General features: G+C 40.0%; 1 protein-coding gene across 1 annotated transcript in view; it reads left to right on the top strand.

Moving 5' to 3' along the window:
- The first annotated feature begins 256 nt into the window (after positions 1 to 256).
- The window catches only part of TYR (tyrosinase), a 42,694-nt gene continuing 26,586 nt past the window's right edge, over positions 257 to 16,364 (top strand). Inside the window, exons 1-2 of the mRNA XM_079321040.1 lie at positions 257 to 1,192; positions 10,581 to 10,797. Coding sequence (XP_079177166.1) covers positions 350 to 1,192; positions 10,581 to 10,797 — 1,060 coding nt within the window. The 5' untranslated portion in view covers positions 257 to 349. The remainder of the gene's footprint in view (positions 1,193 to 10,580; positions 10,798 to 16,364) is intronic.

Consider the following 16,364-nt stretch of genomic DNA (forward strand, 5'->3'; position numbering starts at 1 on the left):
TTGATTCTGTGTCAAAACTTTAATTTTACTTCCTCTCCAATTGCCAGAGGAGAGCAATCATGTGCTAGGCAGAAGATGAAAGTTTATAATAAATGCCTGTATTTTGAAACTTGTAGGGGGTGGGGGGAAAGTCACTTGGCTTTCACCTAGAACATGTGATGATGAGATTAACCCTGAAGTGTATTTTGTGTGTAAATGCATCTCGTGTGGGAATGGGGAAGGACATTGCAGGGTGCGCTGTAGCAGAAGTCAGCAGTGAAGCATTGCTGGTGGAGGGGAGGAATTCCTTTCACACACAGGCCTTTGGAGGGGCCAGAGAGAACACTCCAGGCACTGAAGCATAGCGCTGATGCTCTCCTGCTGCTCTGTCAGTATGCTGCTATTTGCCCTGGCTTTTCTGCTCGTCATCCTTCAGCCATCCACTGGGCAGTTCCCCAGGGTCTGTGCCAACGTGCAGAGTTTGCTGAGCAAGGAGTGCTGTCCCCCCTGGGATGGGGACGGGTCCCCTTGTGGGGAGCTTTCCGGCAGAGGGTCCTGCCAGAACATCCTTCTCTCCCAGGCTCCACTGGGACCACAGTTCCCTTTTTCAGGAGTGGATGACAGAGAGGACTGGCCCTCTGTGTTTTACAACCGGACGTGTAGATGTGTAGGCAACTTCATGGGATTCAGCTGTGGGGAGTGCAAATTTGGCTTCTCCGGGATCAACTGTGCTGAAAGGCAAGTGAAAATAAGAAGAAACATCTTCCAGCTCACCACCACTGAGAAGAACAAGTTTCTTGCCTATCTTAACTTGGCAAAGAGCATCCCAAGCCAGGACTACGTTATTGCTACTGGCACGTACGCTCAGATGGGCAATGGCTCCAACCCCATGTTCAGAGACATCAATGTGTATGATCTCTTTGTGTGGATGCATTATTATGCCTCTCGAGATGCACTCTTAGGGGGGTCCAGTGTGTGGCGGGACATTGACTTTGCCCACGAAGCCCCTGGTTTCCTGCCCTGGCATCGAGCCTTTCTGCTCATGTGGGAACGTCAGATCCAGAGAATAACAGGGGATGAGAGCTTCACCATCCCCTACTGGGACTGGAGAGATGCAGAGGACTGTGAGGTCTGCAATGATGAGTACATGGGTGGCAGACATCCCACCAATCCTAATTTACTCAGCCCAGCATCCATTTTCTCCTCGTGGCAGGTAAGAACTGGCCAAGGAAAGGGGAAGGGAATAATCCTAGCTTATTTTAAGCACTTAGGTGAGGTGCAAAAGATGGGAGCTTAGCCACTCTGCCTTCCCTTAGACAGAAGAGAAAGTAAGCAATAGCAGGGAGCAAATCCGATTTTATTTGGACCTAATCTTCACTTAGAACAATTTATTTGTAACTCTGTCTGATTTCTTTCTGACTGTAGGATTTAGACTGTTTAATTAAGAACATAAAAGCAAAGTGGAAGGGGGAAAGTTATGCCTTTGTGTCCAAACATGGCCTTTAGCAGGTTAAACATGCTTGATTCTGGTGTGCCAGTTAGGTCAGAGGAGCAGGATTTATGCACATGGATTTCTATCATCCTTGCAAAATAGGGGGTGACTGAATGATGGAAATAGAAGCAAGGGTTTTTCAGGCACTTTACTCCTCTCCCAGTGTATTCCTCCCATCCATGATTTAAAAACTATCAAATTAAACTAACCTGCTTTCAATGTTAAACAGACAGACAAGCAAACCACAGCTTTAGAGCAGAGAAGAATCAGCTGTGTAATCCACATCAGTCGTTCACAGAAATAGAAGAAATAATCTCTGTTGCTCAAGGGAACTGAGAGACAAACACAATAGTGATTCCAGCCAATTAAAAGCACTTCAAATGAGCCCATAAAACACAGTAAAATTACATGTATATGTGAGTGATAAGGTCTCATATAGCTGAGCTACAGTGTCCTCTGAGAAACACTGAGAGCTTTTTTTTGGTCTCTTGCTCATCACTGCCACATTGCCTGGAACACAGTGACAGAGGTCCATTAGCTTCAATAGACACACTCCATCATGACAATGGCAACAGTTGCTTCTGGCGTTGAAGTCTGTGATTATGTTCGTCTAAATCTATCTTCTGTTTATTTCTGTAGCAACAGCCCAAATGAAGGCTGGGCAGTTTTAGTGATTTAACAGAGACAAATGCAAGCAGCTCTGGGAGATTCTGGCATATCACAAATCAGCACCCAACTGGGTTTACTGGGCTGGTCGTGCTGTATTTAGTCTTGTTTTGTGCCTCCCAAATAATAGAGAATGTGCATACCTCTTAATTCAAGCATTTGGAAAAACAGTGACAGAACTATTTAGGCTATTCTCTGGCATTCCTTTTTCTCTCTCAGACAGGTACATTTCAGGGACCATTCCCAGGAGGATGTTTGCATAGAGACACCCTGTTTACAAGACTAAAATTATTTTACTGTCATAGACATGGACTATTTGCTGTCGCTTGGCCTCAGTGCCTGGGTATTCTCCTGGACATAGCCATAAAATAGTTAGAGATACAAATATGCATTTTCATCCCATTTTCTCAAATTCTTCTCATTTCTAACAGCATGAATATGGATCAACTCTACTAGATTAATTAGATTACATTATCAGAAAGAAACACTGAGCTGAATAAATGGTTGTGTGACAACTGTACATGTGGTAAAGTGGATAAAATGAAACCAGAATTGCACTGGTTACATGTGTCAAGTGGAACTATCAATACAGTATATTGGATGAGATAACCAAGGTAGGAGGAGACAGGTAATACACAGGAATCAGCAAGTTTCTAGCAGGATTTTCTAAAAAGCATACAGTTGTCAGAAAGTTGTGTTTAGCTGGTTTTTTTGGTTTGGAATTTTTTTTTTTTTTTTTAAGGCTTTATTAATTGTGTCCAGATTCTGCAGATATCTTCATCATGGTAATAAATACACAGAAAATGTATTAGTAGCAATTCATATATTTAAGAAACAGTCAGGTTTATAATTTCTCATTTAAAGTTAGTTCCCACTAACACAGTCTTAAAATAAAGTTGTTCAAAGAGGTAATTTTGTATAACTTTAAGAGGTGCAGGAATAAAAGGTATGTTGTGTTTAAAACACTTTCCATGCCAGTATACATAGGTAAGAGTAGTTAAGTAATTTTCCAGATATTTTCTGGAAATGCTTACCACTTGTATTTTTCAGGTTCTTTTCAGATTTTTGGAAATGTTACAATTTCATCAAAATTTCCAAAATAAGTGGTAACTTCACCTTCAAATACTATCATTTCCCTTTAGTATCTTCCATCTTTGTAGGGCTCTCCTGTCTTATCCTGAGAAAGAATGAAAGAGATTGAACAGATCTGCAGTTTCAGTCATGAGTTTGGGGTAAAGATATTTCTTTATTAGCATTGAATCCAAATTTTAAAAATTGATTAATAGGGCATAACAGTCAATACAGTTTCTTCAAGTAGCACAAAGTAAGAGATCAAAATATCACTCCAGAAAAATCCAAAGCGAGAAAAAATAGCCTTAGCTTGAACACAAAAACAGCCACAGATCTGCTGCAGAATGCTCTGATTATCTAAGCTCTGTAACAAAACAGCATGAGTGGAAGGAAAAAAAAAAAAAAAAAAAAAAGAGGAGGATCCAGAAATGTGAAGGAATTTGTAGGAATTTAGGCTTTTAGCAAGCATTCAAAATAATAAGAGGGCAAGAGAAACGTTTGAATAGCACATCAATAATATGGTATCCTTTTTAGAATTTTAAGTGTCTTTCAAAAGCACAACAGAATGATGCCTGCTATGCTGCTATGTTAGGAAATGGTTTAGATTTATTTTTAAAAAGGTAAAGTGCCTATTTGCAGAACACCATCCCTCTTGTTTTTTTTTTTTTTTTTAATCCCAAAGAAAGGAGAAAATACTTTATTCCATTGAAGGGTTGCCATGGCAACATGGATACCCATGGATACATGCAGAAATTCTTGCTTTCACCTTACTTTTTCTTCAACATGCTGCTGTTACCACTTGGCTGAGTGAATTATCCATCCACATTTTTCTCATATTTGTCATCTAAGTGACACTTCTGATTCCTGCCTCTCTTTTATCAGCAAGACGATCAGGAATCTTCACTGATTTTGTTTGTTTGCTTAGCTCATGTTAAGGGTGGGTGAGAAGGGTTTTCTCATGCTTTCAGTGACTTGTTTGTGATGATTCAAGTGTCATACTCAGCACTAGGACTGCATGAGACATACTAATGCTTTAGCAATTTTGGCAATTCCATGTCATCTTAACAGGAAACTATATGGGAATTAGAGGTATTCCATGACATTTTGAGAGTGAGGGGTTTTTTGTGTGTATGCTTTTGGTTTTTTGTTCTTTTTTGGGTTTTGGGGGGTTTGTTTAGCTGCTCTTTTCAGCAATTATTAAAAGTAATGGATTTCAAAAAACAGTTGATATGAAAGAAGTTGAACATGTCCCTGCCCATGACAGGGGGGTTGGACTAGCTGACCTTTAAAGGTCCCTTCCAACAAAAACTGTTCTATGATTCTAAATAGTAGGAGGTTAAATTTTTCTCCTTTCTGCACCCTAACTAATTTCAAGAAACAACTGAAGTCAACGGAGTTGCAAATGCATAAAAGCCTCCTGCAAATTAAAAGCAGAATCTTTGTGCTGGCAGTGAACATTAGAGTCTGGAAATCCCCACAGTGTGCTAGACATAGGATGAAGAAAATAAAGTTGGAGAATCCATGTGCTATTTCAGTTTGCTGTTGTGGTAAGCAGGAAACACCACCAACTTCAGCTCCCTCTATTCTGTCTCTGCTAAGACTTGAGAGCAGCAATTGCATAACGTGGAGAGTTGGCTGCTCTCAGATGTGCTGGGGTAAGCCTGCTGCCAATTCTTTGTTGCAAGCATGGAAAATTTCCCTTAGCACTTCATTCCATATCACCCTGAAGAACCAGTTACACAAAAGCAAAGCTACTACAAAAGAGAAACAAGTTACACACATAGAAAATTGATAAAATGCTTCTCAACTAATAATGACAGTACTTTAGATCCATTACCTGAAAACATTGCTTCATAGGAAAAATTAATTCAGCTATTCAGACACAGTTATTTAATTCAAAGTACATTTTATCGGGTAGTTGTATTGCTAGCTGAATTGCCTGACACATCATTTGAAACATTATTTTACATCTACCTTTAAAACTGCAGGGAATTTTCAGAAATACAAACACCAGAAGCCAGCACTTCTTGATTCTTAAAGCAGCCAAACTCTTACATCCATCTGTTTGTGGACACCCAAGGAGCTCCCAAACTTAATTTTTGTTGCAACTTAATGGGTTGTGGTGCCAGCTACAGGCAGGTACATTAAAAAGCAAGAGCCCAAATGGAGCAACTATAAAGAAAGAATTTATGAAGTGTGTTCTCTAATTATATGCTTACATGGATTACAAATTTGAAGCATTTCCTCTTGGAAGAGGTGCTTAACATGCCACCTCAGGACCACAGCAGGAGGGTATCCTGATCTGTGCAGGGCAGAAGCAGCCACTTGGGCATCCTCAGCCTCTATGTCCCTGTGACTGGCTGTCCATGGGATCATGTCTGGGTGACAGTGGAGCTGGGCAAAGTAAGAGATAAAGAATAGGCACCTTTAGAGGCATATAAATCAATAGCTACATTATTATCATAAAAACTGGGGCTTGATAATAATTTGCCAGCAGAAGCAGGCTACCACCTCTCTCTAGGAGGTGTGAGTGATTTCACTGCAGACATGGAGACAGCTGCAGTGATGGTACAGAGCTGGAGAGCAGGGAATCACAGCCTGTCAGACCAGGAGGTGCTAGAGAGCCCTTCATCAAGAACTGGTAGCAGACTTTCCTCTCCATCCCAGCACCATTCTGAGATGTTTAATTTGGTATAGGCTGCCCTCCAGTCTGGGCTGCCATCAAGCAAAAAGGTGAAACTCAGCCAGCTTTTACTGAAGGCTGAGAAAACACCTTGAAGGCCCCAGGTTTGTTTTAATGCTGTCAGTTTGTCTCATCTCCTTTTAGCTCCAGTTTCACAGCTCCCCCAGTTTATATATGTGCCATAAAGGGGAAAAAGACAATTAAGGACCTTGCACTTTTAGATGCTTCTGAGAATTTCTTCAAGGTTTTGCTTTGCATATGTTCTCCTTTTTTTTCAATTCTCTGCATGTTTAACTTTTCCCAGCAATATTCAGCAGTACATGAAGAACCACATAAAAATGTACAAAATCTCTTAAAACCCCTTTGGTCTGCTGCAGATACATCACCTTTCAAAGCTCCACCTATAAAAACAAGGTCCCAAGGCACAGTTTGTATCTGGGGATTTTCTTGCATTTTCCTGGTTTGGTGAGTAAATGGCTTCTGGATGCCATTTAATTAGGATTAATTATGCCAGGCTCTAATGCAGCCAAAAAAAGAGAAAAAATGCTTTAAATCCAGTGTGAGAGCTGTGCTTTAATGACATTCCCAAGCAAGGTTGTGAGAATAAGGAGAAGGACGGAGAAAGATAATGAATCAGTACAAAACATCTTTTGGCTCCATAACAGGGCCCAAGGCTCCAACTCAGGAGTCCAGATTTCACGTAGGACAAACAGAGATGAGGGGAGGTGTTCAGGAAGGCTGTGAAGTGCCTACATCACATGTCTGTGGCTGGCACACATCAGCAAATCAAGTGGCGGCTCTGACTGTAGTCTGAAGTGGTTCTTTTAGGCTATCTAATCTGCTACACAGCACTATGAAAATATGCTGGTACAGCTTCTGGAGGGGGGATCAGTGGCCTCAGAGGAAAAGCAGTGCAAGGGATCAGTTCTAAAGGACACAGAAGTGTGGTTTAGCCCTTTGAGTGGCTCCACTGCCCCAACAAACTGAAGAACTTCAGATCACTTTGTGAGTGAGCACCTATTTCAATAAAATAGAGAATCCTCTTTTCCCAAGTGTTTATTACCAGTGTTGTATGCCCTTGTGAGCACAGATCTAATAAGCAAAAGCAACCCCAAGAAATCTGTCAGAAACTTCCCCAAAGCTTTGAATTTAAAGACAGTAGGCAAAAGACTGAACACCACGGGAATCTTCTGTCATGCAGTTCCCTTTATTTTGGCACAGGGGCTGGTCTGTGCAAGCAGCTGCAAAGTAAAAGACAAAAGGTTTTCCTGTTAGCCAAAGGTGTGAGACAGTAGCCTCTACAATCTGTTCTCTAAGAAACACTCTGAAGAGCTGTGCTCAAGATCTCAACTGCAGTGCACAGAGGGGTATTTTTTGCTGGGTGCTACAAGGTCCAGAAGCAAGGCTGCATATTCTGGACTGCCATCTACTGGTGTTTACTCTGCTCACTACTTACATAAGCTTTTCCTCAGAGTATCTTCCTAACAATTTCCCTGTAACTAGTGAATTCACACAAGCAGGTGCAGCTGGAATTTGAAGGTTAGTCCAGGGTGTACTGAGAAATTTTCTCAGGACTGTTCTGAAAGAGAATAAAATATCATGTTTTAGACCAACACATTTATAGCAGAAAGTATTCATGCTGAAGGAAAAGAAGGCAGTGATGTGACCTATTTTATGTATGATTTATGCAGATTACATCCAGAAAGAACCATTTGGCTGATCTGTGTTCTAGTATCACTTGCACATTGCATGACTGTTAAAACAACAAATTATAGTTTCAGGACAGACTCATAATTGATATCACCAAAGTTAAATCTTTCTGGAAAAGCATTCTCATTCATTTTATGACCAGGCCTTAATTTTCAGTTCAGAAAAAGAAATAGCAGAAGATTACAGACACGTGTTTTCATTTCCGGGACTTATGGCATTTCTTGACCATGACTTTCCAAATGCCTTGTAGCATCTGGCTTTTGTTTAGGATGAATTTGGTCAGTCAGACAGCTAATGAGGGCTACACTGAGACATAAATGGAAAAAAACCTAAAACATTAGCACTCTAAAAATTTATAAGCCTCATGACATTAACAATTACATTAAATCCCACTGAAATGGATAAACAGAACAAAGGGGAAAAGTTTCTTTGTTTAGGGCTATATTTCAGCTCATGCTTGAAGATTCCCTCTCTGAATATCTGAAAACTGTGCATTGAACACTGCATGTGATTCTTCTTTAAGACACAATAGGGATATATCCCCAGGGCAGTAGGAAAACGATGAAAGATAGGAGATGGCAGAATGGAGAACCCAGGAGATTTGAACCTAGATAAAGCCCAAAAGAGACATAGATAGAAAATCCACACATAGGTAGTTTCTGAGCCAAGCAACAGCTGAGAATCAGGTTGAGTTTCACCAGTCAAGACACATTTGCCTTCATCACTAATGCACTTGTAGGGACACAGAATGGTACATTTTTATAAACAAAGAAATCATTTGAGCTTCTCCTGAATCATCCACCTGTTTTCCTTCTAGTGGGAATCAACTCACTCAGTAACACAAACCAATCATAAAACCAGCATAAACCATGGTTTGTTTTTATAACTCTGGGCCTCTCCCTGTCATGACCTCTCCTTTCCTGGTGGGGATTCTTAGAAGAGACTCCCTTAGAGAAACACCCCTGACCTGATCCTCTCTTAGATGGGTCAATCCTAACCCATTTGGTGAGCTTCTGGGGGAAATGAGCTTGTGCAACTCTGCTGGAAAACAATCTACAGCCTCCAAGGGCACCTCAGTAGTTTTAACAGACATGGACAGATTGCAGCTGACAGTGCAGTGTCTAAGGATAAATTGCTCTGATAAGCTTTCTTTTATACCCCCAAAAAAGATGAGACTATTTTTTCATTATATTCATAGTCACAGAAAATTTATCATTTAGGAACTCCAGATTCTTAAGGACTCTGTGTTATATCACCAGCTTCATCAAAAATTATCAGTAAATTTGTCATCAAATCACTTACAAAAGGATTCATCTGATCTCCTTCCACTCGTTCAAAAGTTAGCTCAGCAGCACATCAACTTGCCTTTGGCTCTGTCTTTAGTTAGTTCAGAAGCACATCTGAGCCTCCAGGGTGTGATTCATCCCACCCTAATGCAGAAATAGAGCATTAAGTTGAACACTCTTAGTTTTGCTTCCCTTGCTAACTGTAGTCCAGAGACAGTTTCTGCATTGATTTTTTACTAATTTTATTTCATTGACTTAGTCAATGGAGAGAGTTAGGCACCCCTAGAGGTAAGTACATCTCACCTACCAGACATCTGGTTTGGGAGAGCTGGATCACACTCAGGACATGCCTCCCTCTTCCCTGACTGCAGAGATCATCCTAAAGCGTTGCTTCAATCTCATAGTTTCCACATGGCTGGTATAGGTGAAATGAATCTACCAGCCACTTCCTTAAACATGTTCTTCCATCTCATTCAAAGCAGAGATGATTGCTTTCACTCACCTTCTTGTTCATTGTTTTGGGCCATGAAATAGAAATGTACCTTCAAGATAAAACAAGTTGTGTTTTCAGTGTTAGGTGTTTTCTCCCCTATGATGCTTCACTCACTAATCAGACCTATCCTTTCTCTACAAAATTCCTCATTAACCACATTGATTACTTGCTAACTGCAAAGTCCTGTGTTTTAAAGGGGTCTCTGGTGGTTTGGAGTTTTACTTGTTTTGGTGTTTTTTTCAGAAGGGAAACAAAACAATAGACAGTTGAGTGTGATTCAGAGCCTCAATGTTACCTGCTAAGAATACAAAAGAACTTCTGGGAATTCTGAGCCACTGTTGTTCTGCATCATTCTCATAGACCCATCACTGAACTACCTTGCTTTTCCAGGAGTCTCAAATTGGACTGGCAGCTTCTGCAGATCATCTGGAAAATAATGACTTTTTATACCATTGTAATTGAACTTTGTCTGTGAATTCAGAATATTTATATAAATGATGCTAGATTCTGGCAGTACTTTACATCTTTATCCACCTCTCTGTTTAAGATCCTTTCACAACATCCATCACTATGGTATTTCAGTTGGTGATATAAGTTCATCTCTGCAACATTTCAAGGAATTGCAGCAGCACAATTTCCCATTTCATACTTGTAGCATCATTGAGACATAAAGCAAGTGTTTATTTAACGTGACAATGCACACACAGATATTTTCATAATATTTTTTTTTATATTCCAAGTCAGCATTTTCCACTCTTACTGTGTGGGGTAAAAAAAATCTGTGATTATGGCTTTTTTTCAGTAGCCTGATGAAGCCAGAAATCCTCCATTTAGCAAATTCAGCAGCAGATTTAGCTCTATGTCCTGCTGCATTGGTGGGTAACACTGAATTTAACCTCAGTGAGTTTTCAAGAGCATGAATGATTTGATGGCTTAGTCCACATGGGAAATTTCAGATACAGATCAGTGTATTATTTCAAAATTTCCACTGCATTAGAGGGCTGTTTTCAATGAAATAACTATCTGATATTAAAATCATACATATGAAACGTAAAAAATAATATATACTCTTGAAACAAAGTTATTACATTCTACGTTTTCTTTGTTCTTAAAATAAATTTATCAAAGTGCCTCTTTTGGTTTTTTGGTTGTTTATTTTTTTGCAATTGCAACTCCTCTAATGGAAAGTGTTTTATACAGGTAATTTGCACTCGGTCTGAAGAGTACAACAGCCAGCAGGCTTTATGCAGTGCCACAGGCGAGGGGCCTTTAAGGAGAAATCCTGGGAACCACGATAAATCAAGGACCCCAAGGCTCCCAACCTCAGCTGATGTTGAATTTTGCCTTTCACTGACTCAGTATGAATCTGGACCCATGGATAAAATGGCCAATTACAGTTTCCGAAACACTTTGGAAGGTAATATGCTTTATTCTGCTACACCATTTCCATCTGTAAATTGATTCTCTCTGGGGTTAGAGTCTTCCAGCTCTGGGCAGTTTGAGTTGATTTCATGAAGAATAACTGTGAGAAAGAAAAAGTTATGCTTCCATCTGGAATAGCAGCAGACAGAAAGAACCCCATTAAAGGTGTTTGCTAACAAACTAGAAGCTATAGACTAGGTCAGACCCCTAAGTCTGTTAGGAGATATTGTCTCCTGCTACAGTCAGCACCAGACACTGCAAAAAATACAGCACAAAAAATATAGTGGAAAAGGAGAACATCCTATAATCTGCTTGTGCTCAACCATATGTAACCATGGAGCCATGGAGGGGACATGCTTGCCCTGGAATTCACTGTCTTCCAGGGTCCAGGCTGGATAACAAGGCTGAAAGAGGGTATTGCCAGCTGGCACATTATGTCTACATCATTCCACTGTGAACTGCACAGAAGACTTTTTCCCAGACTCTACGGAACATGAGTTATCCCTCAAAAATGACACTTAGTATAATTTGCAAAATAATTTTGTTGTTTATGTTAGTTATCAAGCTATTTAATTGGCTAATAAGCAAAAGTTCTTTACTAAAATATATTCTTAATTATCTGTCTACTAAACTCTTTTAAATACTGCAAAATTGTTAATAAGTACATTGTACATTTATCAATAAATATATTTCAACAATATCATATATCAGCTGAATCAAATGGGATCTACTTTTGATCTCCCAGAGCTTTTGGTTTTAAAGAACTGCATAAGGGCATAACAATACAAAATAGAGTAGGAGTGAGGATGAAAAGAGCCATAAATATGATAAGAGGAGTGAAGCAACTCTCCTATGAATACAGGCTAAGAGAGCTGGGGTTGTTCAGCCTGCAGAAGAGAAGGCTCCAGGGGAAACATATTGGGGCCTCCCAGCATGTTAAGGGGACTTATAAAAAGAAGGGAGATGGACTTTTTATATGGGTAGATGTTGAGAGGACAAGGGGCAATGTTTTTAAACTGAAAGAGTGAAGGTTTAGATCAGATGTCAGGAACAAATTCTTTACTCAGAGGATGATGAGGCATTTGAACAGGTCGCCCAGAGAAGCTGCCCCATCCCTGAAAGTGTTCAAGGTTGGGTTGGTTTGGGCCCTGAGCAACTTGATCTGATGAGTGGCATCCCTGCCCATGGCAGAAGGGTTGGAACAAGATATATTTAAGGTGCCTTCCAACCTTAACCAATTCTATGATTCTAAGACAGCAGAAGTTTTAATATGTTCAGTCTTAGTCTTAATGCAGTATGGAATGCCATAAAGCTTTTTTCTGGGGGGGAAAAGTGGAACATTTTTTTTCTTAAAAATAGTCAGAAATTCAGAATTTGTCCATTGCAGCCTAGAACGAATCCAATTATTGTCTGCATCTCCAAACATAACTGTGTTTTCTGTCCTTGAAAGCAGAATCTACATGAAGTATTTGAAATAAAAAGGTGACATAACAGAGTACAGGTTAGCCTACATTTTACTCCATAAAGTGTGTGAATAGATGCAGAGGTTGGAGTAGAAGCAGAAAAAAAAAGGAATTGAAGTAAACAAGTAACGAATTGCTGAGGGTTAGTATCATGCTACTGGTATTGCAAACAAAACAAAAGCATAGTCAGTGGGAGTGTTTTAATTTAGTTTTTTAACCTGAATTATTTCAACACAACTATACAGCACAGGGCCACAAACATTTCTGTCAATCAACTTATTTAGCTAACTAGACACTGAACTCCAATGTGAAGTCAAGAATTCATGACTTATGTTGAAAAAGATGGTGGAAAGTTTTAAAAGAAATTTTACTGAAAAAAATCCTTTATAATTGCATTAACTCCTTTCTTTAAAAATGGCTAGCTTAGTTTTCTGTTGTGTAAAAATGCCAAGCTTAGATTGGTGATTTGCATTTACATGTCTGTGCCTTCTTCTTGACTATGTTTTGACAAACCTGTTAACATTTTGTAAATCCTAACATTTTGTTCTTTTTCAAAGCAAAACATTTTTCAACCCTGCTTTACTTATTTGCACAATTTTGTGCCAATACACCTAAGGTCAAATTCTAATTCCTTTCAGATCCCAAGAAAATCCAAAGTAAGTGCATTGACTTTATTGGAGTTACTCTAGGTTTATGAAAGATATTCAGAACTTATCTGGTGACTGTAATTGAGCAGTTCCTGATCTACACCAATGTGAGATTTGCACCTCAGTTTCAGTTCTGTAATGAAAAATATTTGTTATCACATAGAACATCCCCTTCTGGGCAAAACTTTATGCTTTTTCATTCTTCAGTGCACTGGAAAAAAGGCTAAAACTTTTATCCTTCAAAGGGACAAGTATAAGCATCATTATGAAGCAGATGACAACAAGGCAGGCTGAAATTTCTGTTTGACTAACATAAAGTGCTGCTGGAGGGACAGAAATTATGTCACTGAAGAATTTGTATCACAACAGCCAGAGTGTAGAGAGTAAAGGTCAATATAGTTCAATAAAACACTCTCATGAGGCTGTGCCCATGTATTGCCCTCTCAATCTGACTGACAAGATTCTGTTATGAATGAAAAACAATAGGTTAAGAGCAGTTTACACTTTGCCCCTGGAAGCAATTATTTTAAATAGGATTTGTTGATTCGTGGTCCTAGCTGGGGAACACTTCTCATTACATTAGAAACTTCATGGATACAAGAGAACAGAAAATCAGCCTAGTTTAAAAGCATCAGAAAGATCAGATATGGATTAGCTGACTGCAAATTAAGCAATCTGGCTTCTTTTTTCAGTTCAGTTTTGGTGTGTGACACCTTGAATGCTGCTTCCTAAGAATAAGAGATGGCTGAAAATTTAGATTTTCTTTTTCGTTTATGAGCAGATTCCACAGTTTAAATTAGTTTATTCACAGCAACTTCAAATGAAAATCAGGGCTTTCTAAGTTTTGTACAAAGTCACAGAAGAACATGTAAAAAATTGTAAAACCCTGTATCACTTTCATTATTCCTGAATTAACTCATGACAAATGTTATCAAGCCAAACCATGTCATAGCATTCCATTGTCTGTCACAATTATGTATTGTTACTGCTATTCTGTCATGAAATAATGGAATCAAACATCAAACATTTCAAAATGTAATTTCATTCCAATAGGACATTTTTTCCTTTTTTTTTCTGAAATGAGGAATTTTCATCTGGAATACTTTTCCAAGTATTTTCATAGCAATTCATAAAGCTGTAGGAAAAAATGGTTTCTAAAAATGAAGTTAGCCAACAGAAAACTTCTAATTGAAAAAGTTTCAAGCTACAGCCAACATTCCTCACCCAGCTTGAACCTTCACCTCTAGGTAAATTTATGCAGCACACTGACAGAATGTCATCAAGTTGCAAAGAACCTTTGCTAGAGAACTAGAAAGATTACTCAGCACAGATCATATTGAAACTATACAAGACAAATTGTAAGGAAAAATAAGTGGATCGTGAAATGGTCTAAATTATATAATCACAAACTTCCATTTACTCCAGTCTCATAGGTCAAATTCTATGGATCTTGCAGCTAGCTCACTCTAGAGAGATTACAGTAATAACACCACCTGAGAAAGGACGTAAGATTTAACCCTGAAAAATTCCCTGTGAATTTGCCAATGGCATAAATACTGCACAAATATAAGCTAGAAGAACATCACTGACTTCAAAGAGCTTCAAGAAAATGGCCTTAAAACTCTTATATTTCTCCTGTTTTAAAGGAGATGCATCTATCTGACCTGAACTTCTCTAAATTGTGAAAATTTTATTAAAGAAAAATCATACTCAGGGGGAATGGGGAAAAAGCTGGACTCAGAGGATCATAGAATCATTTAGACTGGAAAAGACGTTTAAGGTTTTTGAGTCCAATCATAAATCCAACACTGTCGTGTCCATCACTAAACCATAGAATCACAGAATCATTAAGATTGGAAAAGAGTTCTAAGGTCTCCAAGTCCAGCTGTTAACCAGCCATTTTCACTATTAAACCATATTTTCAGGTACCATTTCCAGATGTTTTGTGAACACTTCCAGGCATGGTGTTCATGCCACTTATCTCAACAGCCTATTCCAATGCCCAGCCACCCTTTTCATGAAGAAATTTTCCTAAAATCTCCTCTAAACTTCCCCTGTGGCAACTTGAGGTAACTTCCTCTTCTGTTGCTTGTTGCCTGTGAGAAGGAACAGACCCCATCTTGTTGCAGTCTCCTTTCAAGCAGCTGTGAGAGTGACAAGGTCCCCCTGAGCCTCCTTGTCTCCAGACTAAACACCCCCAGCTCCCTCAGTCACTCCCCATCAGTTTTGTGCTCAGACCCTTCCCCAGCTCCGTGTCCCTTCTCTGGACACGCTCCAGCCCCTCAGTGTCTTTCTGGCAGTGAGGGGCCAGAGCTGAGCACAGCATTGGAGCTGTGGCCTCAGCAGTGCCCAGGGCAGGGGGACAATCCCTACCCTGCTCCTGCTGCCACACACTGCTGATCCAGGCCAGGGTGCCACTGGCCTTCTTGGACACCTGGGCACTCTGGATCATGTTCACTTGCTATCAACCAAGAGGTCTTTTCCAGTGGGCAGCTTTCCAGCCCCTTTTCCCCAAACCTGTAGCACACATGCTGTGAACCACCACTTCATCTAGTTGGACCTCAATTTTCCTCAGCCTGTCAGTCCAGCCCATCCAGATCCCTCTGCAGAGCTTTCTTCCAGTCCAGAGGAGGGCTATAGGGGTAGTGAAGGGTCTGCAGCACATGGATTTTGAGCATCTGCTAAGGGAGCTGAGGTTGTTTAGCCTGAGGAAAAGGAGGCTCATAGGGGACCTTCTAAATGTCTGAAAGGAGGTTGTAGCCAGGTGGGGTTGGTCTCTTCTCCCAGTAATTAGCAGCAGGATGAGAGGACATAGCTCCAAGCTGTGTCAGGAGAGTTTTAGGTTGCACATTAGGAGGAATTTCTTCACAAAAAAGTGGGATTAGACACTGGAATGGGCTACCCAGGGAGGTGGTGGAGTCACCCTCCCTGGAAGTGTTTAAGGAAAGACTGGACATGGCACTTAGTGCCATGGTTGAGTAGACTCGGAATGTTTGGTCATAGGTTGGACTGGGTGATCTCAAGGGTCTTTTCCATCCTCACTGATTCTGTTATTCTTTCCCTCTAGCAGATCAACCATCCAGCTTAGTGTTTTCAGCAAATTGTCTGGGGGTGCAATCAATCCCCTCTAAAGCAACATACAAAGCAGAATTTGATCTTTAAAATACCAACTGTCTTTACCACTTGCCTAGAAAGTCACACAAAACTAAAATTTATTTTGTAAGAAATACCATTCTGAAGTTCAGAAACACACTTGCAAAACTGTTACAGGTATCTAAATGATACTAGGGATGCCAGAGATGCTAAGCAGTTCCCCAGGATAATTAAAGCAGATAGAATTGCTGGAATGGATCCTCCATTTCTGTAGCACTTTGCAGTGCTAATGCTCTCCAAGCTCTGCATACCTGCTGCTAAGTGTAGTTACAACACTTCAGTCAGTGGCAAATGAGCAA

This window comes from Erithacus rubecula (assembly GCF_903797595.1).
Source record: "Erithacus rubecula genome assembly, chromosome: 1".
NCBI lineage: Eukaryota > Metazoa > Chordata > Aves > Passeriformes > Muscicapidae > Erithacus > Erithacus rubecula.